Below are 27935 nucleotides of genomic sequence, written 5' to 3'. Positions count from 1 at the left end.
TGAGCCCCTCACTGCAAGACACTGAGGCCTGGAGTGGGTTCAAAGAAGGGCAACAAAGCTGGTGAGGCGTCTGGAGCACAGGGCTGATGAGGAGAGGCTGAAGGAGCTGGGATTGTTCAGCCTGGAGAAGAGGAGGCTCAGGCGAGACCTCACTGCTGTCTATAACTTCCTGAAGGGAGGTTGCCCAGGGAGGTGGTGGAGTCACCGACCCTGGAGGTGTTCAAGGAACATTTGGATTTTGTGTTGAGGGACATGGTGTAGTGAGAACTATTGGTGATGGGTGGATGGTTGGATTGGATGATTTTGTAGGTTTCTTCCAACCTTGGTGTTTCGGTGATTCTGTGATTCTGTAATTTTCTGATGTCCCTACAAGTAGAAAATTGTCCGCTTACCTGCAAAACTCTAACTACGTATCTTAATGCTTTTACAGCCAAACATTAATTGGTGACTAAAAACAATACTTTTTCAATTATATTAGAATTTGCTTTAACCAGACAAGAAAAGAAGAAAAAGACCACCGATGCCTACCACTGTACTCCCCTCAGCTTTGATATCTAATCAGTAAATAATATCAGAAGAATATTCTTCCTCTGCAAACTGCCTTCTGGAAGACAATTCAAGTAACAAGCAGATTTGCTATGTAAATTAAAACTTGATAGATTCACTCAACATCTTTTTTTCTTTCTTTTTTTTCTTTTGTGCAACATCTTCAGAGAGATGAACACTCCGGTTTACATTTACAAACCACAGGAGGTTAAAAAGGTTAAAGATCTTTAATTGTTACTAGATGATCATCAGCCAAAAAACTGTATTTTAACAAAGATTGCACTGTTAGATTCATCCCCCCTAATTCCCCCTTTCCCCTTGGAATTTATTGTTAAACTGCATTTATGTGTATTGAATGACATACAGTCAGGAATCAATCTGAAAAGCCAAATCTGAAAGCTTCTTGTCATTTTCCATTTTCTCTGACCAAGTAAGGGAAAAATGTACATGCTTTCTTTGGTGGAAAAGACCAGCTTTGCCATTTTCATCATTTGTGCTATGACAGCCTACAGAGGTCCCAGATGTGGAACAAAATTAATTGTTCCAGACCCAAGATAAACAAAATATAAAACCAGGCTGGATGCCAAAATACATATATATGTGCATAATTTCCCACCTTTTTTTCCTCTTCTTTTACTGAATATGTTGCTGAACCAGGGCATGAAAGAATAAAGATTTTGCATGCTACCTGTCCTGTGGTGCCCAGTAGTGCTGTATGACAGGGAACAGGAAAGACAGAAGAAGCAAAGTCATGGAAATTCTCACCCTGAAGTATCCTTCTGCTTTCTGGTCTCCTTATCTGCAACCACATGTTCTGCCATGCTTGTGGTAAGACTCCAAAGAGCTACATTAAGGTACTGCTACTTGCTCTTTAGGACTGTCAAAGAGCCATTCATCCTCTTCTAAATAAAACCATAATGGGAAGATCTGCACTCTGGAGGTTTTTCTCTCTATGCTTTCACTACAGAAGGAAAGTGGAGAGTGTTTTTTTTAGGTTACTGGCTTATATAAGCTCTAATGCAGCAGGGAGTTTGAAGAGTATATTAATATTATTTATTATTCAGAATAAGCCTCTGTTTTCCTGGTGATGTTAAATGGATTGGTTAATGATTTCTTGAAAGGCATTTAGATACTGTGATGTTTAAGCATGATGCAAAAATCTGAATAAAACACAGCCAAATGCAATTTAATAAATACCTTAGTATATACACTGCAGTATTTAAGGCATCAATTTAGGCAGCAAATCTTGTCTTTTAATGACCTTACATTTTTCTCTGATCAAAAAGCAAGAGATAAAAAGGTACTAGAGCACAAGGGTCTCGAAAGTTGCACAGTATTTACAAGATGATAGAACTGGATGGAAAAAGGTCATTCCACTTGCAGGATATTTTGAAATGTGCACGCCTCCAAGCATCTGCTCACATCTACTCCTTCCAGACTTGAAGCCTATAGCACCGTGATTTATTATTATAGCACTGATTTTGGCCCAGACGCTAGGAATAGAGCTGGCTCTAATAGATGGTTATCACCAAGAATTAAGCCACACAGAATTTTTTGCTAGAAATCACAAAAATCTGGATATGATAGGCAAAGCACCTGCCCTGTGCAAGGGAGCCCTAAATGCAGACAGAGATCTCCGTGAAGGTGTGGGACTGGGGTGAAGCTGTGCCTTGCAGCAGTGCCGGGGCCTGAAGGTCACCGTGCTGCACATTGAGCAGCTGCAGACAGAGCAGCAGCAATGCCATGTGTGACTTTGCAGGTTGACTTTGGTGATGTAGAGCATTTACACTGAATGCAGATTGCATTTTAGTGAAATCCAGTGCTGCAGCATATTATATCCTTCTAAACAATATTATTAAACTACCATAATAATCACCCTGCTCTTCAATCCAAGGTCTCAAAGCACATTACAGGCAGTAATGAAATAACTCACACAAGACCACAGAAAGGAAGAGGGGGATCATTACTGCTAGTGCTTGCAGTCATAAAGCTGTGCTCAACACAGTTTCATTGCAAGAAGCCAGGCACAACCAAGTGGTCACCATATACTTCATTCCCTGGAAGTCTGTGATCAGTATGGGCCCTGTCAAACATTTATCAACTCTTTCCTGATGCTCAGTATTTTAGCTGAAGTTCCAGGTCTTGAGACTCTTCTAATTACAAGAGACTCTCAGCTTCCAATCACAAAAAAGAAAATGAAAATAATCCCCAGAAGCAATCAAACACACCTGTATTTATGGAATTAAAGGTGGAAAATCTGTTCAGTCTACCCTGAGACAGAAGGCAAATGAAGACAACAAAGATGTACTTTCTTTTTGTGCTTCAGATAGTCTCATCCTCTTAATCAGTTGCAGCATTTTCTTGGGGGCTGAGTCATGATTTCCTTCTGTCTGCGCCTGTTAGCTCTGTGCAGCTGCATGGGACAAAGTCCCAAACTCAACACTGAGGATGCTGCCCCAGGAGACATTTCCAAATCATGCAGGATCCTTATGGCTGAGCAGAGAAAGGGATTCAGATCTTAATTATACCACATTTTACATTAACAAAGAACTGTTAATACAAGAACGAGTTAACTGGCAGCTTGCTACGATGCAGCATCCTGCGGTTCGGACTTTTAGCTGGAGCTCAGAGGAGTCGAGTTCAAACGTGTGACCCTGACACAGCTTTCCATCATCACCTATGGCAAACCTCTTACCCAAAAGCCCTGTTTCTCAAAAGCACTGCTCACACTGATTTGCTGCATTATTTTCTGTGCCAGTAGCCACTTTTTGCTTGCAGTTAACAAAGCAAGCATCCTTCTGGGCAAGCAACAGAGTCAGTGAATTGATGGGAAAGCAACAACCAGTAGCCTGGATGCCAGTGTTGGTGTTCTGGGAGACCAATGTGTCCCTATGCAATTGGATCAGACCAGACTACTCCTCTTCTGCACTACTCATTGACTGTGACTGATGAACCACGTTGGTCAGGCTTGCAATGTGTGCAAACCTGAAGGCGGAGGCAACAAAGATGAAAACAATGGGAATTTTGATGAGTTTCTGCTGCACGTTTCAGAAAATACATACTGGGATGCATACAAACCTACCAGCTGTCTAAATTCTCAACCCCCAAAATCCCTTCTATATGCTTAGATGTAGTACCAATTTTTCCAGCTTTGGACAGTAACTGAAGTATTAACTGGGATGGAAAAAAAAAAAAAAAACCAAAAAACCCACACAGCAAAAGACAAAACACACATATTAAAAAAAAAAAAAAAAAAAAAAAAAAAGCCAAAAAATGTTTAATCTTTAACCATAAACATAACTCAGCAATTTGCCCTTGGGGAGGGAGGCAGTATACACAGTAGATGACAAATGGCTAAGCCATATGCATTCACTTCCTATCTATGCTGAAAAGAAATTAAGCAGCTATCAGCTTACCATGGAAGCCAGAGCCATGAGCAATAATTTTTGTGAATGATAACCTGGAACATCTCTGCTGCAATGGCAGCTGCTGCTTCTCATGTCAGGAAGGTCCTTGGAGCTCCTCTGGAGCTCTGCATTCAGTCTGACTCTGAACGTGAAGACTTGGAGAGGAAGGACTTTGGAGGTCACTGCTGGACTGTGACTGTGGCTTTTCGGGGGCAGAGCCACCTGTGTTTTCCTACATGGAAGTCAATTAAATCTAGTGCTAATTAAATCAGTGCTTCTTCTGTCTGCATTAAAGAACTATACTATGTGTAATTAATTAATAATTGCATTAATGCACCTTAGTACCTGCACAGGGAGAAATTACTAGAAAGTAATGAGCTCTTTATTGCAGCACTCGAAGGTACAACCAAAGCCAGCAGCTGGAAAGAAAAGGCAGACAGATTCAAATGAAAAATAAAGCAGACATTTCAAAGAATGAAAGAGATAAACATCAGGAAAAAAAAAAGGTCTTGTAGCCTTTGAGTCAGTAACTTCCTGGAATAGAAGCTTTGGTCAAATACCAGTTAGACCTGTCAGTGCAGAAGTAATTAGGTGATTTTCTACAACTTGAACTATGTGTGGGGTCAGTGCAGGTGAACTAATAACCCCTGTGACCTTATGATGATGAATCTTTTCATTCGCTATCCTATCACACTGCAAAACCTCTGCTTTCACCTCTAAACCAGACAATGTTATAAGCAGGAAAAATAGTGGGGCTTTCATGCACTGTGCTGGAAGGTCTTGAATAAAATCACTTCTATCAGCAAACAAATGGAGCACAGTATCAAAAATGGTAGTACAATAACATTACAAAAATAATGGGATTATAATCATAGCAACAGGAATATCATCTTCAACTTTGTATTTTCCTGAAGCTAAAATAATCCTTTAATTACGGTCAACTTTTGAGGGCAAAGAATTGAACAATTTGCATTTTTTCCCCATGTTTTGTTACAGTCCCCTTAAAGTGAGGAGACAGATACAGCAGGAAGGGTTATTCCACACTCATAACAGAATTTATGGTCATTATGCTGGAAGGCCAGGGAAATTAGCTCCAACAATTATCCTGGACAAAAATGTGTATCTAATAGGCTCTCATAGGAGCCCAGCTAAATATATTTTCTCTCTTCACACTCAAATACTAAGGGTTCAGTCCCACACCCATCTGCGGCAATGGCAGAAATCCCATTGACTTCACTGAGAGCAGGAAAAAACTCATGCCTTGTAGGTGTTACAGCATGGTTCTAGCCCCTTCTTTACAAGCATCTAACAAAAGAGCGGCATTTTTATTTTTTTATTCCTTTTTTCAAGTTAAACCAGCAGAGAAAATGAAGTTGAGCTTCTTTTACACCAGCACTCAGTTGGATATAAAATAGTGGAAGTGCCAACGCCCCGCATCAAGGCAGCCAAGCCAGGGACTTCATTATAAGCTCACATGGGCAGTGCTATTTTAAAAAGCATCTAAAATGGCTTCTCAAAAGGCACTTTTAAAAATAATTTGCTGGTATTTTTGATGACTTTACCACGGTTGCTGTGCCACCTATCTTACAAATCAATCTTGACCAGACAGAATGAAAGACTGCAACAAAATTCAAGGTGGGAAAAGGATAAACTCTAAAGTAATAAGATCAGGCTGTTACTCATTTACGGTACATTCACATCCTGACAGTTCCACTATTTCTGGGAAAGATTTATCTTGTCTTAACAAAATCATTTCTCAAATGTCAGGACTCGAGCGGCCCCTGGCAGAGGCAGGGCTGAGGTGTGAGTGGGAGCCAGGGGCAGCACCATCAGCCCGGCCGACGGCGTGGGTGCACAGGGAAGAGGGATGCTTTTGCCTGGATGGTGGCAAAGTAAACCCACAGTTATCCCAAGATGACACCAGGGCCAGAATTATCACCGAGTTGGAACGCGTTTGTCTTATCTTTAAAAAACAAAATGAGTACGCAACTTGCAATTGCAATGCAGTGAATATTTTATGGCAAGGACTCACTTATGAAGGGCACTTCACAGGCTCTTGTTCCTATAAAGCATTTCTAAGCCACTCTGAGCTACATTTCTACTTTTTTTTTCATTTTAAAAGCAACTGAATATTCAAATGCACTTTTGTATTTTAAGTGTAATTTCTAATTAGATGCACAATTGCTAATCCATCTGTTTACTACATACTGTAAATGTCTGCAGTTATATATGCTTGAATAATTATTGAAAATTAAATATTGTAAACAGTCAAATTAATTTCTTCCAGCATACTAAATTGCAGGAAGGCTGCATGATGATAAGATATTACTTGCCCTTAGACATGGAAGAAGTCACTCTTATACCACACCTCACTGAATGCGCTTAGTGCTGTGCAGGAACTGATAGGAAACTTTTTAATCCAAAAATTTCTAACAAGAAGTGTCTGAAAAGCTCCATTACACTCTGCTATCAGTGAAAGAGTGATTTAAAAAGAATGTGGTCTGCACATGTTTCAGCCGTGTTGGAACAAGAAAATGATGCTCTGTATGTAAGGCAAGTTGCAGTTAACAACTTCTCATTTTTGTTTTGTAAGAAGCACTGTAAGCATACATACAATAAGATGAGTTAAATAAGTTTTTTCTTTCATTGATTTATTTATAAAGTCGCGTGGTAAAAATGCTATTTGAGAAGCCCAGAGCAGGAAAATACTGGAAGACACAGATGTATATTTGAATATAAAATACCTGTTCCCAGAACAGAAATGGCCTTTCTTCCCAGCTTTCTGTGCAAAACTGCTATGGCCATTTTGGGTTTAAATTTTGTTTGTTATGCATTTAAAGGTTTTCAGTGCAGGTAAGACCATTGACTTCAAGCACCTGCTTAACAGCACTTGAGGACTTTCACTGCTCAGACTCTGCTTCATGGACTGCAACTTCAGAGCAGCCCCTTTACAGCTAGTATTATCCTGAGACAGAAAAATATGATTTTTTTCTGTCTGAATTCATCTAACTTCACCTTCTGCTGACTTTTATGCCTTTTATCTTTTAGATGAAAGAAAACTTTTGTCAGAAGTCCTGTCCCTGTGTAGGCACCAACAAACTGAAAGCATCACCTCTTGAAGTTTTCTTGACAAATTAAACAGGCTGAATTTCCTCACCTTCTTAGTGAGGCAGTGCAAATTTTAGGTTTTCAAACAGGCAACTGAGAACCTTGGCAATGTGATCCTTTCAAGTGCATGGTTGACACAGGATGCAGGCATGCTTGAAAAGAGATGACAAGAGACATCGAACTTCTTCATTTAAAAGTGAGTCCTACTGCCTACACAGCGAGGAAGAAGATTTAGGATCATAACTCTAGGACAAATGGCTACAGCTATCACAGATGTCACACAATAGTAATGGGACATCAGGTACCCAGACACCTTCCTAAATCTCACTTTGGCCATAGACAACATGTCTTCCTCTGAATTTTGCCTACAAAAATAACCTTGAGCTATGGTATTGGAGGAGGCAACTGAGATACTGTTAAATACTGTATTTTTTAACTCTGTTGAGAAGACAGAGAAGACAGCTTCTTCCTGAAAATAAAGGAATTTCACCTTTCAAGAGCACAGCTGGGCACCATGTTTGAAAATCTCAGCCTTCCTAGGTGGCTCTACATACACAGTCCAGTGAATCTGCAACCAAGCACTTTTATTCTAAGACTGCTGCTGCCTTTCTTCTCTCATGAAAAAGAATGAGGAGAGGAGGAAAAAAACCAGTGTGCTATGCATGCTATCAGTGAAAAAAATCAAGAAAAAAAACCACAATTTGTATGTTTCTGTTGAAAAACCTTTCCATTTACACACAACAAAACAAAACAAATACTTGGCAACCTGGGCAAAAATTTGGTAGAAATATATAGATACATATCAATTAAATATATTTCTATAGAGACAACTGAGAGATGGGTAGGGGGATGTCTCTGTGGATGCTGATGCAGATGCACCCACTGTCAGCTCAGCTGGAGGAGCAAGGAGCTGAGGAGCTGACACCTGTAAGACAGAGCAGGGAGGAGGCCAAGAGCTGCACCCACTGCACCCCTGCAGTGCGCGGAAATGCCAACCATGTCCTGAAGCCCATTCGTACAATAAGACTTGGGGAAGCCGCTTGGAGCCTGAGGCTCCAGCCCCCATGGAACACCATGTGGGGAGCTCAAACATCAAGCCAGAGTATCCAATACAGTCACCTGCATGCAGGGTCAGTCAGAATTTGCTGGGCATGGCATATGTGATAGAATCTGTCGGCCACATGCTACACCACCACTGCTTCCCTCTCCCATTCCTGTGATAATTTAGGGCAAACCCATTCCGCCATCTCCTTTCTGCCCTACCCGGTGCCAGGAGGCACAGCCCCAGGACAATTCTGTGGGCACACACAGGCACACCAGCGAGGTGGTGGAGTCACTATCCCTGGAGATGTTCAAGAAGAGGGTAGATGCCACATTGAGTGACATGGTTTAGCAGTATGATGGTGATGGGTTGGTGGTTACACTGCATGATCTTAATGGTCTTTCCAGCCTTACTGATTCTATCTTCTATGAGTCTGTTTTCACAGTGTGGTCTCAACTCCCTGAAGGATGATCAATACCGCCTTGGTTTTTCCATCTGCTTTTTCCCATCTGTTGTCTCAGGCTCCCTTTAGACTGTAAGTTTTTTGGTGCAGCAACCATCTTTCACTCCACTTACACTGCCAAGCTCAGTGGGGTGCTGCCTCAGGATTGTCGCTATGAAGGTGCTACAAAACTGCAAATACATACTTTAAAAAGTCATACTTTCAGCTTACCAGGATCATAGTACAGGTTTTGCTTTTCCTCGCAGAATTCTTTTTAGTTCTGAATTATTTCTAAATACTAAAGAGAGAGTAAAAATGAAGTCTCTCATTTTACCATACAGCACTCAATACAGAAAAATTAAGATATCCTGAAGGCACTGTGTTTTTTGTTGTTTTTTGTTGTTGTTTGGCAAAAGCATTCTCAGTGGTAAAGGTGAGAGTTCATGAGAACAAAAGCCAAATACATACACAGTCCAGATCACTTTGAACCACTCTTCAATGTGGAACATTTTTTGTTTGAGAGAATGTCTTTGTACAGTCATTTCAATGAAACATGTTAATGAGGTTTCCATCTCTTGCCTTGTGTTTGTTGATAAGAAGAAAACAGTCTCTACAGAAACTTTCCTTTCTCTCACATTTCTGTGATCCAATTAAATCTTTTAGCGCATCCTCAGTGCTGTGTTTCTATTGTTAACAGAACAGCAAGTTAAAGAGGTTAGGTTGATGCCTTGCAGGGTGTTTGTAAAATCCCAGCTATTCTGCACAGCAATTCAGGGGAAAACAGTAAAAACAGAAGTTTTGGAGGTGGAGAGGAAGATTCTTCCTCTATAGCATAAATAAGTGGATGAAAATCACAGAATCACAGAATTCTAGTGGATGAAAGGGACTACAAGATGTCATTGAGTCCAAGACCCCTGCAAAGCAGGCCCAGGCCACATACAGCAGGCTGCACAGGTAGGCATCCAGGTGGGTATGGAATATCTTCAGAGAAGAAGAATCCACAACCACAGTGGGCAGCCCATCCAGTGCTCTGTCACCCTCCCTGTGAAGAATTGCCTTTAGATATTAGTGCTGAACTTCCTATGCTTCACTTCAAGGCAATTACCTCTTGTTGTATCACCGCAAACCGCCATGTCCCTCAGACTTCAATACTTAAGATATTTATAAACACTGATACCACTGCCAACTTTGGCAGGAGTTCCAGTGCTCTGTCACCCTCATCGTGAACACGTTCTTATGCACGTTTCTGCAGAACTTCCTATTTTGGCCATTTCCCATTGTCCTATCACCAGGCACAGCTGACCCAGCATGACCCCACTGGGACGTAGGTTCCCGCTCAACATGTGCTCTCTCCCCTGGGGCATGGCTGTCTCTGGACGCTTCACAGCCACCGATGCCTCTTTTATCCCTGGCCCACCGCCCTTCCTCCTGCCTAGGAACATGCCCCCAGTCCCCGAACAGCAGCGCTGTCCTGCACCAATGCCTTTAGTGCTGCCACTGTCCCGGACGCACTGCCACCACAATGACACCGGCTGTGGAAATGATGGTGTTATTTATTTCATGACTGATGGAAAATGGAGGTGATGATCTGGGGGAGGTTGGTGTCCCCCCAGTGGAAGATGTTGTTGTCATCGCAGGTGCCTTCAGCGCCACCTTCGGTCACCATTTGACCCACAGGCTGCCAGATGGAGAGAAGCGCCTTGTGGAAATCACTCTGTTTGCGTTCTGAAGCTGAGGCCGTTTGTTCCGTTCCCTGGAAATGACAGGGCATGAGCGCAGAGAAAGGGATGCAGGCTCGTTTTGCAGAGCATCGCCCTGCAGGGCTCTGATTCTTGCGCCGCTTTTCCAGCGTCCCAGGACAGCTCGGGGCAGCCCGTGGGGCTCACGGCACCACCGGCAGGCCCCGTTTTGCATGGGAGTCTCGGCCGGCTGTCAGCCCTAGGGCCGGGCAAGTCTCTGGGGAGAGCTGCTGGACCTCTGGAGGTCTGCTTTGCTTGGAAGCCCTCACAGACCAGACCTTTGCGGTTCCCCGCTCCCCACCCTCAGTCCCTTCTGTGCAGTATGAATCCCGAGCGCTTACCTGTGCCTGATGTCTTCACATATCTCTCCAGAGCCGGTAGGCAATCCACAGCAGCCGGAACAGATAGCAGTTTCCCCATAAATCGAGCATGACGCAGATTATCAGGAATGGCGTTATTAAGTCCTTGTAGTTGTTGAGGATGTCAGGCACGCTGAAGGCGTCTTGCTCAGTGTGCGGGGACTGCTGCTCGGGGCCCTCTGGATCAACAGACTCGCTGGCCCTGTTCGGGACCCATCTGGGGTGTGGAGAAAGGCCAATCCAGAAGGGCCAGTGGGAGGCACGGCGCTCAGCATTAACGGGCAGGCTCTTCTCGGGAGGCACGACTTTTTTCTCTCCATTCTGAGAACAGGTGTTTAGTCCAATCCAGCAGAGCCAGTTGGAGGGCTGGCCCTTGGTCTCAATGGGGCTCTGCTCCTCATGAAAGACCTTGCTCTTCTTCCCGTCCTCGGTCTTGGGGGAGCAAGATGTCAGTCCAAGCCTGCAGAGCCAGTTGGAGGGCTGACTCTTGGACTCAAACAGGCTCTGCTCCTCGGGAAGGACCTGGTCTTTCTTGTTGTCCTCGATCTTGCTGGAGCAGGATGTTAGTCCAAACCAGCAGAGCCAGTTGGAGGGCTGGCTCTTGGACTGAACAAGACGCTGCTCCTCATGAAGGACCTGTGCTGTTTTTCCATCCTCTGTGTTGGTGGAGCAGGATGTTAGTCCAAGCCTGCAGAGCCAGTTGGAGGGCTGGCTCTTGGACTCAAACAGGCTCTGCTCCTCGGGAAGGACCTGGTCTTTCTTCCCGTCCGCAATCTTGGTGGGGCAGGTGGTTAGGCCGAACCAGCAGAGCCAGTTGGAGGGCTGGCTCTTGGACTCAGTCGGACGCTGCTCCTCATGAAGGACCTGGTGTTTCTTCTGGTCCTCCATCTTTGTGGGGCAGGTGGTTAGGCCGAACCAGCAGAGCCAGTTGGAGGGCCGGGCCTTGCTCTCAACCGGGCTCTGCTTCTCGCGAAGGACCTGCCTTTTGTTCCCGTCCTCCATCTGGTTGGAGCAGATGTTTCGGCAAAACCAGCAGAGCCAGTTGGAGGGCTGGCTCTTGGTGTCAGTTGGTCCGTGCTCCTGGTGAAGGACGTTCCTTTGGTTGCCATCCCCGATCTTGGTGGGGCAGGTGGTTAGACCAAGCCAGGAGCGCCAGCTGGAGGGCTGGCACTCGGTCTCTAAGGGATGCTGCTCCTCGGGATGGAGCAGCTTTTTGTCCCAGTTCCCGACCCAGCTGAGGCAGCTGGACGTGTCAGGAATTGGAGACAGGAAAGCAAGTAAGATGAGGAAGAGAGTCAGGCTGAGCTTCATCCTGCTCTCTCCCAAGGACCGCTCTCAACACACAAGTGGCTGTCACCCAGAGCAGAGCTCCAGCAGTGACCACCAGGACGGAGCGAGTGCTCCAAGTGTCTGAGTTGGGGGAGGCCGCCAGCGTGCCTTGATAAAGACTGATGTCATGCCCCGCCTGTGATGTCACAATGCCTTTCCCCGGTGCGACATGGCCACACCCAGCTCGGGGCTGGGGACCCTACACCCAAATCCCACCTCCCTGTTCCACCTCCCCTTTTTGCAATCCGTCTGCACTCCGTAATTTTCATGAGCGCACGAGGCCACAGAATCACATAATCGCAGATTTGTAGGGGTTGGAAGGGATCTCTAGAGATCATTGAGACCAACCCCCCTCCCAAAACAGGTTCCGTACACCAGTTTGCACAGGTAGACGTCCAGGGAAGACTTGAACATCTCCAGAGAAGGAGACTCCACACCCCCCTGGGCAGCCTGTTCCAGTGCTCCGTCACCCTCACAGTAAAGAATTTCTTGCGCACATTCGTGTGAAACTTCCTATGCTGCAGCTAATGTCTGTTTCCCCTTGTCCTGTCTCCACGTACCACTGAAAAGAGACTGGCCTCACCACTATGGCTGCCACACCTCAGATATTTATTACTCTGGATCAGGTCCCCTCTTAGCCATCTTTTCTCAAGGCTAAACAGACCCAATTCACTCAGCCTTTCTTCATAGGGGAGATGCTCCAGGCCCTTCACCATCTTTGTGGCCCTCCGCTGGTCTCTTTCCAAGAGATCCCTGTCTTTTTTGCACTGGGGAGCCCAGAACTGGACACAGTACTCCGGATGAGGCCTTCCCAGGGCAGAGTAGAGGGGGAGGATCACCTCCCTCGACCTGCTGGCCAAGCTCTTTTTAATGCATCCCAGGATGCCATTGGCCCTCTTGGCCACAAGGGCACACTGCAGGCTCATGGCCAACCTGTTGTCCACCTGGACACCCAGGTCCCTCTCCGCAGAGCTCCTCTCCAGCAGCTCATCCCCCAGCCTGTAGTGGTGCATGCAATTATTCTTCCCTAGCTGTAAGACTCTACACTTGCTTTTGTTGAACCTCATCCAGTTTCTTACTGCCCAGCTCTCCAGCCTATCCAGGTCTCGCTGAATGGCAGCACAGCCTTCAGGCGTGTCAGCCAATCCTCCCAACTTTGTATCATCAGCAAACTTACTGAGGGTGGCCACTATCCCCTCATCAAAGTCATTGATGGAAGATGTTGAACAAGACCAGACCCAGCACAGACCCCTGGGGGACACCACTGGTTACAGGTCTCCAGCCAGACTCTGCATCGCCAACGACGACCCTCTGCGCTCTGCCAGTCAGCCAATTCTCAACCCACCTCACTGTCCACTTGTCTATCCCACACTGCCTAAGCTTTGTTATAAGGATGTCGTGGGAGACAGTATCAAATGCCTTTCTAAAATCAAGGTACACTACATCTACCGCTCTTCCCCCATCCACCCAGTATGTGACTGCATCGTAGAAGGCCACCGGGTTGGTCGAGCATGACCTCCCCTTGCTGAACCCATGGTGAACCCATGCAGGTCACAGAATCACCGAATCATAGAGCGGCCTGGGTTGAGAAGGTCCACAGTGATCCCCTAGTTTCAATCCACCGGGCAGCCCAGAGCCACATCCACCCTGGCCTTGAATGCCTGCAGGCATGGGGCATCCACGGCCTCCTTGGGCAACGGGTTCCAGTCTGTGTGAAAAACTTCCTCCTACTATCTAACCTAAACCTCTCCTGTCTTAGTTTGAAACCATTTCCCCTTGTCCTATCAGTGTTCACACTCGTAAACAGACGTAAGCAGAGGTCCGGTGCTCCTCTCCCATCCTTTTGAGCCCTTCACTCCAACAGCAATGAATATTGGATTAATTTCCTTTATTTATACGTCGGAAAGAAAATAAAAGAATAGATGATAGTACAGACCGAGAGATTTGAACGTTTGCTTTGACACCTCCCGCAGCAGTGTCCGTATTTGCCTTCTCCTCCTTGGCAGCACAGTGTTCTCCCTGATGCAGAATCACAGAATTGTAGGGGCTGGAAGGGACCTCTGGAGACGATCGAGTCCAACCTTTTTGCCAAAGCAAGCTCGGTAGGCCAGGTTGCACAGGTTGGCGTCCAGGCAGGTCTTGGGCATCTCCAGACAGGGAGACTCCACAGCCTCCTTTGGCAGGAGTTGCAGTGCCCTCTCACCCTCGCCGTGAAGACGTTCTTCTGCACGTTTGTGCAGAACTTCCTACTTTGGCCATTGTCCCATCAGCACGCACGGCTGCAAAGAACTTGGCCTTGTATTTTGGCCGCCGTCAATCATCCCGTAGGTACAGACATTGATCAGGTCCCCTCCGAGTCTTCTTTTCTCAAGGCTGAACATACCCAGGTGGCTCAGCCTTTCCTCGTGAGAGAGGTGCTCCAGGCCCTTGATCATCTTCATGGCCCTCCGCTGGACTCTTTCCAGGAGATCGCGGCCTTTTCTTGTACCGGGGAGCCCAGAACCGGACGCCATAGTCCTGGTGAGGCCTGACCAGGGCAGAGTGGAGGGAGACGATCACCTCCCTTGACCTGCTGGCCACGCTCCTTGTAATGCCCTGTAGGATCCCAGTGGCCTTCTTGGCCACCAGGGCACCCTGCTGGCTCATGGCCAGCCTGTTGTCCACCTGGAGCCCCAGGTTCCTCACCGCAGAGCTCCTCTCCAGCAGGTCGGGTCCCAGCCTGTACTGATACTTGCGGCTGTTCCTTCCGAGGTGCAAGACTCTGCGCTTGCTTTTGGCAAACCTCATCTGTTTTCTTAATCTTGCATCCCGCTGGCATTCTCAGAAAATTAGCGTACTCAGAAAATCGTTGTTTTCTCCCTTAGCTCGTTGCCGTTGTTTTGTTGTCAGGCCCATCTCCCTACCTTTTCCCCACCTCTCTTGCCCCTTTCCTGGTTCGTGGCTTCGCTTGTCCCTCCACCCCATTAGTCACAGCACCGGGCTGGAGCCGTGACAGCGCGCCAGTGCCCCAAAGTCCCGTTTGACAGCCCGCAGGCTTCTCTCAGCGCCTTCATGGCTGCCGGCCTGAGCTACCAGTCAGCTGTAATAAGCAGAGGGACGAAACGGACCAGGGAGTCTGAGCCGCCGTGCCGCAGGGCCTCCCTCCCTTCCCCAGCAGATCTTGCTGTGGTGCTTTGCCGCCGTTTTCCCTTTCTGGGAAGGCTCCCTTGGTGCGAGCCTCCTCTGGGAAGGTGATGCGCACGGGATCCTGGCAGAACTGGCCCAGCTGAGGATTCCCAGTGTGCTCTGGATGCTTCCCAGCGTGCTGGAGACTCACGGGCCCTCCCCGTGCACTCTGGGGGACGCTGCATGACCCCACTGGGACGTAGGTTCCCGCTCAACATGTGCTCTCTCCCCTGGGGCATGGCTGTCTCTGGACGCTTCACAGCCACCGATGCCTCTTTTATCCCTGGCCCACCGCCCTTCCTCCTGCCTAGGAACATGCCCCCAGTCCCCGAACAGCAGCGCTGTCCTGCACCAATGCCTTTAGTGCTGCCACTGTCCCGGACGCACTGCCACCACAATGACACCGGCTGTGGAAATGATGGTGTTATTTATTTCATGACTGATGGAAAATGGAGGTGATGATCTGGGGGAGGTTGGTGTCCCCCCAGTGGAAGATGTTGTTGTCATCGCAGGTGCCTTCAGCGCCACCTTCGGTCACCATTTGACCCACAGGCTGCCAGATGGAGAGAAGCGCCTTGTGGAAATCACTCTGTTTGCGTTCTGAAGCTGAGGCCGTTTGTTCCGTTCCCTGGAAATGACAGGGCATGAGCGCAGAGAAAGGGATGCAGGCTCGTTTTGCAGAGCATCGCCCTGCAGGGCTCTGATTCTTGCGCCGCTTTTCCAGCGTCCCAGGACAGCTCGGGGCAGCCCGTGGGGCTCACGGCACCTCCGGCAGGCCCCGTTTTGCATGGGAGTCCCGGCCGGCTGTCAGCCCTAGGGCCGGGCAAGTCTCTGGGGAGAGCTGCTGGACCTCTGGAGGTCTGCTTTGCTTGGAAGCCCTCACAGACCAGACCTTTGCGGTTCCCCGCTCCCCACCCTCAGTCCCTTCTGTGCAGTATGAATCCCGAGCGCTTACCTGTGCCTGATGTCTTCACATATCTCTCCAGAGCTGGTAGGCAACCCACAGCAGCCGGAACAGATAGCAGTTTCCCCATAAATCGAGCATGACGCAGATTATCAGGAATGGCGTTATTAAGTCCTTGTAGTTGTTGAGGATGTCAGGCACGCTGAAGGCGTCTTGCTCGGTGTGCGGGGACTGCTGCTCGGGGCCCTCTGGATCAACAGACTCGCTGGCCCTGTTCGGGACCCATCTGGGGTGTGGAGAAAGGCCAATCCAGAAGGGCCAGTGGGAGGCACGGCGCTCAGCATTAACGGGCAGGCTCTTCTCAGGAGGCACGACTTTTTTCTCTCCATTCTGAGGACAGGTGTTTAGTCCAATCCAGCAGAGCCAGTTGGAGGGTTGGCGCTTGGTCTCAATGGGGCTCTGCTCCTCATGAAAGACCTTGCTCTTCTTCCCGTCCTCAGTCTTGGGGGAGCAAGATGTCAGTCCAAGCCTGCAGAGCCAGTTGGAGGGCTGGCTCTTGGACTCAAACAGGCTCTGCTCCTCATGAAAGACCTTGCTCTTCTTCCCGTCCTCGGTCTTGGGGGAGCAAGATGTCAGTCCAAGCCTGCAGAGCCAGCTGGAGGGCTGGCTCTTGGACTCAAACAGGCTCTGCTCCTCGGGAAGGACCTGGTCTTTCTTGTTGTCCTCGATCTTGCTGGAGCAGGATGTTAGTCCAAACCAGCAGAGCCAGTTGGAGGGCTGGCTCTTGGACTGAACAAGATGCTGCTCCTCATGAAGGACCTGTGCTGTTTTTCCATCCTCTGTGTTGGTGGAGCAGGATGTTAGTCCAAGCCTGCAGAGCCAGTTGGAGGGCTGGCTCTTGGACTCAAACAGGCTCTGCTCCTCGGGAAGAACCTGGTCTTTCTTCCCGTCCGCAATCTTGGTGGGGCAGGTGGTTAGGCCGAACCAGCAGAGCCAGTTGGAGGGCTGGCTCTTGGACTCAGTCGGACGCTGCTCCTCATGAAGGACCTGGTGTTTCTTCTGGTCCTCCATCTTTGTGGGGCAGGTGGTTAGGCCGAACCAGCAGAGCCAGTTGGAGGGCCGGGCCTTGCTCTCAACCGGGCTCTGCTTCTCGCGAAGGACCTGCCTTTTGTTCCCGTCCTCCATCTGGTTGGAGCAGATGTTTCGGCAAAACCAGCAGAGCCAGTTGGAGGGCTGGCTCTTGGTGTCAGTTGGTCCGTGCTCCTGGTGAAGGACGTTCCTTTGGTTGCCATCCCCGATCTTGGTGGGGCAGGTGGTTAGACCAAGCCAGGAGAGCCAGCTGGAGGGCTGGCACTCGGTCTCTAAGGGATGCTGCTCCTCGGGATGGAGCAGCTTTTTGTCCCAGTTCCCGACCCAGCTGAGGCAGCTGGACGTGTCAGGAATTGGAGACAGGAAAGCAAGTAAGATGAGGAAGAGAGTCAGGCTGAGCTTCATCCTGCTCTCTCCCAAGGACCGCTCTCAACACACAAGTGGCTGTCACCCAGAGCAGAGCTCCAGCAGTGACCACCAGGACGGAGCGAGTGCTCCAAGTGTCTGAGCTGGGGGAGGCCGCCAGCGTGCCTTGATAAAGACTGATGTCATGCCCCGCCTGTGATGTCACAATGCCTTTCCCCGGTGCGGCATGGCCACACCCAGCTCGGGGCTGGGGACCCTACACCCAAATCCCACCTCCCTGTTCCACCTCCCCTTTTTGCAATCCGTCTGCACTCTGTAATTTTCATGAGCGCACGAGGTCATAGAATCACTGAGTCATAGAGCGGCCTGGGTTGAGAAGGCCCACAGTGATCCCCTAGTTTCAATCCACCGGGCAGCCCAGAGCCACATCCCGCCTGGCCTTGAATGCCTGCAGGCATGGGGCATCCACGGCCTCCTTGGGCAACGGGTTCCAGTCTGTGTGAAAAACTTCCTCCTACTATCTAACCTAAACCTCTCCTGTCTTAGTTTGAAACCATTTCCCCTTGTCCTATCACTGTCCACCCTCGTAAACAGACGTAAGCAGAGGTCCGGTGCTCCTCTCCCATCCTTTTGAGCCCTTCACTCCAACAGCAATGAATATTGGATTAATTTCCTTTATTTATACGTCGGAAAGAAAATAAAAGAATAGATGATAGTACAGACCGAGAGATTTGAACGTTTGCTTTGACACCTCCCGCAGCAGTGTCCGTATTTGCCTTCTCCTCCTTGGCAGCACAGTGTTCTCCCTGATGCAGAATCACAGAATTGTAGGGGCTGGAAGGGACCTCTCAAGATGATCATAGAATCACAAGGTGTGAAATGACCTTTAAGATCATCCAATCCAACCGTCTACTCATCACCATTGCCACCACTAGTACTAAAGCATATCACGCAGCACGTCATCCAGACACCTCTTGAACAGTTCCAGGGACGGCGACTCCACCACCTCCCTGGGCAGCCATTCCAGTGCCTGACCACTCTATGAGAGAAGAAGTTCTTCCTTATGTCTAACCTAAACCTCCTCTGATACAACTTGTGGCCATTGCCCTTGTATTTTGGCCGCTGTCACCTTAGATATAGACATTGATCAGATCCCCTCTGAATTATCTTTTCTCAAGGCTGAACAGACCCAGGTCATACAATCACAGAATCACAGAATCACCAAGGTTGTAAAAGACCTAAAAGGTCACCCAGTCCAACTGTTCACCTATTACCCATAGCTCCCACTACACCATGTCCCTCAACACAACATCAAGTCGCTCAGCCTTTCCTCATGAGAGAGGTGCTCCAGGCCCTTGATCATCTTCATGGCCCTCCGCTGGACTCTTTCCAGGAGATCGCGGCCTTTTCTTGTACCGGGGAGCCCAGAACCGGACGCCATAGTCCTGGTGAGGCCTGACCAGGGCAGAGTGGAGGGAGACGATCACCTCCCTTGACCTGCTGGCCACGCTCCTTGTAATGCCCTGTAGGATCCCAGTGGCCTTCTTGGCCACCAGGGCACCCTGCTGGCTCATGGCCAGCCTGTTGTCCACCTGGAGCCCCAGGTTCCTCACCGCAGAGCTCCTCTCCAGCAGGTCGGGTCCCATCCTGTACTGATACTTGCAACTATGCCTTTTAGATCCTCCTTCGTTATCAGCAGCTAAGTGGGAGGGGAGAGACATAGTAGACAGATGGGAGCTGAGCTGATGGGAGGGTGATGGTACCACTGTATCCTGTTGGTCTGATGCCAAGCTGTCATTCAGTGGAGGACTCTCTCCTCTTCAAATGAAGACAATTCAAGCAGAGGGGCTTACAAGCATAGAAATTCTTATTATGGGCCCCTTACTGAGTCAATGTAGCTGTTTGTCCCTGTGGATTACTTTGCAGTTAATTTTGGTCATATGACTTTTTTTTTCTTTTAATACATAAGATTCTCTTAATCTGTTTGTATTACATTAAGTATTACAAGAGAAAAAGAAAGTAAAGAAAGATAAATCTCATAAGATTGAATTCTTCTTATTAGTCTTAGAAGAAAAATATCTACTGCATCATGTTCATCTAAGCCCTTATTATTATCTGCCATTTTTTCCATCCCTGCACCTATTTTGGGTAATCTTTTGTGTGTTTATTCTCTCTGTTTAATCAGTCCACACATATTCAATAGAGTCACACATAGGTTCACACATATTCAATAGATTAAATTCAGCAACAATTATTCCCAGTGTCATTTCTAATATGTTCCCAGATTCCATCTCAAGAATTGTCTTAAATTCATTGAATAATAATGAAAATGAGAAACTTCTTCCTCAGTTGTTTCTCCCAAAGGATCTCTCTGAATAATGTAAAGTCATGGGCACACAACATTTCTTCAGAGATTTAAAAATGCCCTGTTTTCACATTAACAGAAATGACTTGAACATTTTTCAGCAATGACAATATTGTCTTGTAATAATATCTGCTAAAGGATAAGATGGCCAAATTCTTGGATGGTATAAACTGCATCGCTCAGCCAAAGTTTTAGTATTATGATCACCTATGCTTCTCTCATAAACTATTTTTTTTGATACTGCACATTTTATTATTACTCGGTGTCGGTGATTGAAGTGATGGTCAGAAAATATGCAGCATATGGTGAATGGATGCAAATTAACTATAGCCAAAATAATCTCTTGCAGAGCAGACTTACATTTACCTTTTGGGTACTGTGGCTACTTGAAAAAAGAAGTGAGTGTGCATCAATGTTCATACACTGCTATGAAGTTGAAGTTCAGGAATTAGGCAATTTTAAAAGCAAATCCTTTAAAGATCTGAAAAGCTACTTGTTGACTGCCAAATAGATCACTGTAGCACAGATTCCTTGCATGCAAACTATCTGACAAAAACATGATATTTCTCTTAAGATGGCAGCAAACCCAAAACAGATAATGACATTGACTCATTCACAGGATGCAATGAGTAAAAATGTTCTTGCAAAGACAATACAAAGAAATGTACTGGTGACAAACAAAGAGCACAGTTGTGTGGAGGCAGTCTGAGATGTGAGAGCTCCGGTTTTGCCTCCTCGCCCCACGACATCAGACATACTGACAAGCTGCTGTGTAAGCATCAGGCTGATAGTTTCCCATCAGGCTTTATTTTCCCAAGGGACATGAGTCAGCTCTGTCTCTACATGCCTTGGAGGCCTCATTAGAGCCATCCAGGTCCTGCACATGGACAAACTGGAATCCTTCTTTGCCCTTGGGCATCTCAAGCTTGCCTTTGAGCAAGAGAAGAGGAGCTGAAATGCAAGGATGGGAAATGGTGGGCTAATTAGAAATACAGTAGGAAACAGGTGCTCCTACATGCCCACCCAAGGCACTGTGCACATGTAGAGGAATCTCTGCAGCTGAGAGGGAGGAGGTGTGGGATCAGCATCTGAAATTCAGTGGGGCAGTCTGGACCCTCACCAGAAAGGCTTTATGTTGTACATAGCTAGTGGTTCTGAAGGTAAATTAAGTCTGTATCTTCACTATTAGCATAGCTTATTAGCAACTCTCTTTGCCTCAGTTTCTGATTTGCACAAAAGGGGCAGCACTGCTTCTCTTTCTCACCACATGGCATGAAGGACTCTGCTACCCAGGCAAGAGACACCATGCAAGTACATCAGGTGAGAAAGTGCAAATATCGTAGAAGCCATGGGATGAATGTGAAAATATAGCTAGGAGACCAGAGTCTGTTACAGGGAAACTTTTTACATTTAACTTGGGGCTCTAAGATTTCTGCAGAAAGTTTTGTATAAGATGAAAGCTGTGATTAGGGGGGTCTTCCAATATTTAACCCCCAGATACTGCTTTATTTTTACACATATATGTCTTCTGTTAAATTAAGCTCAGTGCATCTAGACATATGGCAATGCGATCTGTACAATTATACTGATAAGGTCACATACTTAACTGGCAAGAACTGGCAACAGCGTTACTAACTTCAAAGAAGTTGTGTCAATCTTACCAGTGAGAGAAAAGCACTCTCATTAACACAGAGGGAAGGGAGAAAGTGATGGGAGAATAATTTCACAAGAAATAATTAACTTTGGTTATAACAGAGTAACTCTAATGGAGACAGAGAGTCAGAGAGGGAAGAAGAAAAATAACATTAATATGCTATTAACCTTAGCTGTGGTCAGACCAGTTCAGCTGTATTGTAAGGTGATGAAGCTTTGCAAGTTTATTAGGTGCTGATGCAACCTCCTATGTGATGGAAGACAAAGAAAAATTAACACTGCAATTACTGACATCATAATGGCTTATGCAAACACACCTGTCTTTACAGTTGCCCCCTCTCTTCTTCCCATTTCCAAACTATTTTTTTTCAATATTCACATACACCATAGGTCAATCTCATTTCCTCAGGTTGGAAATGTCTCCACCTCTGTTTTTTAAGAGCTGAAGATGGCTGTTACCCTCAGAGCAAATATTGGCTGCAGGCTGTACTTCTAACTTCCAGACCATAAAGAGATAGAATGCTCATACAATAATGTGAAGATACACCACTGAAGCCAGGAAAAGTGCCTGACCTGAGATGACAATATGAGCATACTCACAGTAATGAAGGAAAAGATAAAAATGTTGATCCTAGCAATATCTGCTGTGATATGTCTGCTAGTGATATCCGTTCTGATCCCAGCACGTCCACTTTGTCCAAAATGATCGGCACCATCAGTACCTTTGACTGCTAGGCAACAGCAACATGCAAGTTACTTGATTCATTAAAAAGCAGTAGCAAATCAAAAGAAACCAGAAGTCATTACCCCCCCACCCGAAGTCTTCCCCTCACCTGGCCTAACATCACAGCTTTACTTTCCTCCCTGGAAGCTCCTGGCACACCCACAGGGTTCTACATGAACATCACATTCTCAGGCTCCATGTCTCAGCATTCATAACTCACAAACCTAATTTCCCTTGCCAGAGTTCAGGCTTGGGCCACAACCAATTACTGTAACATAAGGGCATTCACTGCTATTATCGTAATAACGTGCGGCGGGATATGACAAGTATCCATAGACTTGTGCATGTGTTTAACAGGGTTGTGACTCAATATTTACGGTGCAGAGTTTCCCCCAATAATCTCAGTTATGCTTGTCATTAGTAATAGTTATATCAAGAGTATTTGTCCACCTGCAAGTGAATGCAGTGATCCAAATTACAAAGTAGTGAAGGAACAGAATAACCTATGAAAAAGACAGATGGTTTCTTGACCAGTTCTGACTGGTTTAGACTTCTGGAAATGCATGAACAGAGAAATCAGACTGACAGACAGAAGGTGACAGCCAGAGTTATGAATATGATAGAGGTCTGCTTTCCTGATGTTATGAAAATAACATGACAGATGTAACACACAACAAGATCAATTTATGGACTAGTAGCAAAATTCCTGCTGTCCTAGAACCTGTAATGAGGCAGGGCAGGAGGGAGTTATTTTCCATCAGGGAAATGTCGAAGGTGTTCAGCATGGGACTGCGACAGGCGATGGACTGATGCTCCTAACATCTGTGGGGAAATTCCTCCCCACTGGCATGACATTAACCCAAGATCTGTGCTTCCCTGCTTTGTTCTCCTGTCAGGCAGTAGCCTTTTCCTTGAGCAAACACAGACTCATGGGCTCACGCCATGCTACTTTCCTTTGGACTTATAAGTCTCTACTGAATCAAGTAGGGAGCTCAGGTTAAAAAATGTTTATTGAGTAAGTGAGGACACAACAGACCAGTCAAATCATTGGGAATTCTCACAAAGTTTCTTAATGTGGAAGAGGGAAAAAAGGTCATCATGGAGATCTAAAGAAAGGTTAAAATTTCTATATGCCGTGTTTAAATCTGCTGATTATTAAAAAAATGGCATTTATGAGCAGTGTTGTATTTGTGAATGCAATTTTAAAAGAGGCACTTGGTATCAGAGCCATCCAGCAAGCTCAACTGTATTCAGCTGCTCAGGAATCAAAACCCACAGCTAGCAGAAATCAAGTCTGCTCAGCAGAGGTGATAAAGCTGGATTTATTATTTTATTAATAGCAGCATTACTGTAGTCTTAACTAAGGTGACACAGCTCACACCTTCATCCCCTCCACAGATAACACAGAGCATGGAGGAAATCACAGCCATGGAAGAAGGAAGAGATGGGTGAGCTGAGCCCAAGCCTTCTCCTCTTCTTAATGGAATCAATGGTGTGACACTAGATTATTGTACTTAATCTAAACGAGTTATTTATTCCTCTTTAATCTATGATTTTAAAAGTGATGTTGCTCTTTCTTCTTGTTTGCCTACGAATAAATGACTGCACATGGATGTCTGTGAATGCTTAGATGCCTGAAAAATCAATAGCTTGCATTTTCAGAGCCCATTTGACTCTATATGGTGGACAAATTTTCAGAAAATGAGGTCAGAAAATATTTCCAGTTGGGAAAAAAGAAAAGAAAAAAGTAAAGCAGTGAGTTTAAATGACTCATTCAAAATCAAAAGAAGAGTCTGCGTCACTGCTGAGCTGCAGGAGTTAATTGAGAATGTGCTCCAGGGAGCAAATATGCACTGACAAGCAGATGGACTTGATGATTTACATCCTTTCCTCCCTGTTTGTTTTTTTTTCCTAATTATTATTATTATTACTATTACCATTGTTGTTATGACAAGTTCCTCGAGGCAGCAACTTTGTCAAATATGTTGTACAGTGCCTGGTAGGTTGCTTAGGTCCCACTGACTAATACATAACTGCAACATCTCTGAACCTCTGATTTGCGAGCTGCTAACCCCAAGCGCAAACCACCGGAAATATGGTGTCAAGTAAAGAATGAGCCATCCCAAAGTAGAAATTAAAGCTTTTAAAATACTTAGAAGCTCGATTTTTAATAGTTAGCATATAATAAAGAAGTCATTAAGAGTTATACTTTAAATAATATTGAGAGGTGAAAGAAAAGAGAGTAGATCGTTTAGTATGTGTTGATATAACATAAAATACAGAAAGTGGAAGCTAGCTAATGCACTAAGGGAATTACATTTTAAAAATCTGTGTTAGTTATGGATAGTTACAGATCCGTTATGATATATTGGGCTGAACTGTGCAACTGTTGGAGAACTGAGTATTTGTATAAAGCTGGATGTAGAATAAAATAAAATGAAAGCCAACTGTATCCTGGGCCACATCCAAAACAGTGCAGCCAGCAGGGCAAGGGAGGTGATCCTGCCCCTCTGCTCTGTGCTACGAGGCCTCACCTAGAGCACTGCATCCAGGAGTGCTCAGTACAGGAGAGACATGGAGCAGTTAGAGCACATATAGAGGGCTACGATAATGATCCAAAGGATGTAATACCTCTTCTATAAGGACAGGCTGAGAGAGCTGGGGCTGTTCAACCCGGAGAAGAGAAGTCTGCGGGGAGACTAGACTAGAGATGTAGTTGATGCCCAATCCCTGACAACTTTCAAGGTGAGGCTGGATCAGGCCCTGGGCAATCTGATCTAGCTGTGGATGTCCCTGTTCATTGAAGGGGAGTTGGACTAGGTGACCTTTACATGTCCCTTCCAACTCAAAGGATTCTATGATTTTATAACAGAAGGGAGAATTAAACCATTAATTTAAGAGATCTACAATGGAACCAATGGTTGCTTCCATCACGAAATTCCACATGACCTTGGACAGGTCAGCTGAGTTGGAGAGGGTCTGGGGATATCTGATCAGGTCTAGCGTGTAGCATCCCTGCTCACAGCAAGGAGGTTGGAATGCGATGATCTTTAAGGTTCTTTCCAAGCCAAGCCTTTCTACATTTCTGTGATTCCGTGGTTCTATGAATGGCAATGAGCATGACACAATCTGCGCAGCTGTCACACAACACATGGAGCTGCTGAACATGGCACTACACCAACAGTGTGCAGGAGATACCACCAGGCACACTGCAGAAGGACATTCCAGCAGGGAGGGAGGTGATTTCCCAATTTGATCACAGTAGCACCTGATGTATTGTGAAGGGAGATGGCAGCTTAGAATGCAATTAAACAAACAAACAGGCAAATAGAACAACCTACTCAGACACAAAACTACAACCAAGCAACCCCAAAACTACTGGCGTTCATTTACAAGATGCCTTAAGATCTCATTTCATGGTATATTTTAAAAGAGCTTAATAGCATAAACACCATCAGCTGCAATCTCAGCAGGTCCTCCAGTAATGCAGAAGAACTCTAAAATTACAGAGGAAGAAGAAAGAATCAATGTTCAAGAATGAACATATGAAGTTGTCTATTCTTGAAGAACAGACTTTTTTAACAAGTAGCATGAAATCCTTCTTACACAGTAAGAAACTACATTTAGTTTGATACTGCTGCTCCAAAGTCCCCTAGAAATGTTATTAAGAAACTATTTTGTTTCATCTTCTCATATGGTCTGGTGTTTTATATGGAGGAAGTTTTAAATGCCCCTTGCTTTATGGAACCAATAAATATTAGTCTTTCCATTGACCGAAGGCAGCATGAGTTTAAAACCAAAAGATCTGAATGCAGCATGGACTAAGTTGCTTTAGCTTCCATTCATTATCCATGTGGTCCTTGGCATAACTCAAAGTACAGCATAAATGTCAATAATTGGACTATTGTCCCTCTGAAATGTTATCTCCACAAAAACCCAGCAGAACTTAAAACAAAAATCTGGAATATTTAACATTTTTTCTTCCTCTGCTGGAAAAAAAGCGACAACACGGAATCACTTGGGCCTTGGAGAGCAAGCATTTATCTCAGAGTTCCAAGAACTCCTGAGCATAGAAGACAAAAGCAGATGTAAAAATCGGGAGGCATGAAGAAGGGTGAAGTCCAGGATTTATATGGCATGGCAAATGTGGCGTTCACCCCCAGCAGGATGCTATGCTGTTTCAGGAAGTGCAAAGAAAGAAAAGCCTTCAGAGGGGTATTATCTTCCTTAGCATTCATATCAATTAAAACCTGACACTCACTACTCCCAAATTAGCTTATGTAAATATTAATATTACTTCAGTCCGAAAGCATCCGGTCTCTGTCAAATCTTGATGTGACAGTTCAGAGACAACTTCCAGAAGCTGAGAATTGCTGCTCTGAAATGATATATTGACCTCCACGCACAGCTTCTAACCCCACTAGTTCAATGTGCTTTAAAGCCTCAGCAAATACTGTTTTGGGAATGCCAGGGATCTGTCTTTGTTAAACATGACCAGCAAGAGCCAAAGCCAGGTATAAACAACATTCTCAGACAGACCAGCATAAATGTAAACTCATAAACATCAACAGAATCACTGTGTGAGAGCTAAGTATGGTCTGCTGGAGTGTTAGTTAAAATATCATTTAATCAACATAAGGCTGAAGATAACTTTATTGGGTTTGTCCAATATATGTGGAACTCTAAAAAAAAAGAATGTAGTGGTTTGAATTAAAATTCATTATTTTCTTCAGAGCACAAAAACTAATAAATCAATGCAGTAAATTATCACTGTGCTGTTCTGTGAAATTAACACCCATATACGTGAAATAAAAGAAGAATTTACGGCTCTAATCAATCATTTTTTTATAACTCCATCACACGTTTTATTTACCTTCTTCCACTAGCTTCTCACCCTGAAATAACTCACCAGGCTGGGAGCTGCCATGGCATCCCGTGGGCTCAGTCCCTCTGCATGCCTGGTCCCTGGCTACAGCCCCAAATCCCAGCCCTTACCAGTGCTGCTCCTCCAACTGCACAAGCTAAATGCAGAGATCAAGTCCTCCCCTGCACAACAGTCAAGGTAAGAAGGGAAAGCCCAAGCTCTACATCAACCCCACCAGGTGTTAGCTTGACCCTGATGACAGGCAGGCTGTGTACCAGACAGTGAGAACTCATCCATCCCTGCTGAGTGCAAGATGTCACTGAGAAAAAGGAAGCACAGAAATCACTATGCCTTTCCCTGTAGTAATGTAACCATCAGAGTCATTCTCAGCTATTTGAAAAACACTTTAACCACCCCCTCAGAAAAATATGTATGACAATACCCCTTGCCCAGTAAAACTAAAGAAAATCCTGATTTGCTGAATTGGACCCTGAGCTGCAGCAGTAGGCTCCAGCAGGCTGCAGAACAAGGCTCCCTTGTTCAGGAGTGTGGGAGATTTATGGTTTCACACATACTCATGTGCGCCATTATTCACTTAGTGCTTGTACCTATGAATATCAGCTCATAAGATAAAAGCACGCTCTGAGACGCAGAATGATGCTTGGCTGTGTGCTAGGAAAGAAAATAGAGGTGAGAAAACAAAGACCTTCCCATGAGATGACAGCAGTTAGCTGCACAAGGTAGGGCTATGTGCGTTCCCATCCTAACTCCAACCCCATCCACAGACACATGGCTCAGACCCCAAACAACCTCTATAAACCCCAAACATGATC

General features: G+C 45.9%; 2 protein-coding genes across 9 annotated transcripts in view; both read right to left on the bottom strand.

Moving 5' to 3' along the window:
- The window catches only part of FAT3 (FAT atypical cadherin 3), a 452006-nt gene that overhangs the window by 202777 nt on the left and 221294 nt on the right, over positions 1-27935 (bottom strand). The gene's annotated exons all lie outside the window — the stretch shown is intronic.
- On the bottom strand, positions 15942-17535 carry LOC128074346 (uncharacterized). Its single transcript, XM_052670110.1, has 2 exons — positions 16975-17535; positions 15942-16746 (listed from the first exon to the last, which is right to left on the bottom strand). Exons 1-2 carry the CDS (start codon positions 17533-17535, stop codon positions 16108-16110), a joined length of 1200 nt encoding a protein of 399 aa, XP_052526070.1. The 3' UTR covers positions 15942-16107.

Source organism: Tympanuchus pallidicinctus, unplaced genomic scaffold, assembly GCF_026119805.1.
Source record: "Tympanuchus pallidicinctus isolate F22 unplaced genomic scaffold, pur_lepc_1.0 scaffold11, whole genome shotgun sequence".
Classification (NCBI taxonomy): Eukaryota; Metazoa; Chordata; class Aves; order Galliformes; family Phasianidae; genus Tympanuchus; species Tympanuchus pallidicinctus.
Note: the sequence above shows the minus strand (reverse complement) of the source record. Positions and strands in the feature narration are given on the sequence as shown.

What these genes read in the sequence shown, in the direction of transcription:
- LOC128074346 (XM_052670110.1), bottom strand. Translation starts at nt 17,535, where the DNA reads ATGAAGCTCAGCCTGACTCTCTTCCTCATCTTACTTGCTTTCCTGTCT. An exon ending in CGGACGGGAAGAAAGACCAG is followed by an intron (nt 16,747 to 16,974) that starts GTTCTTCCCGAG and finishes AAGAAAGACCAG; the next exon opens with GTCCTTCCCGAGGAGCAGAG.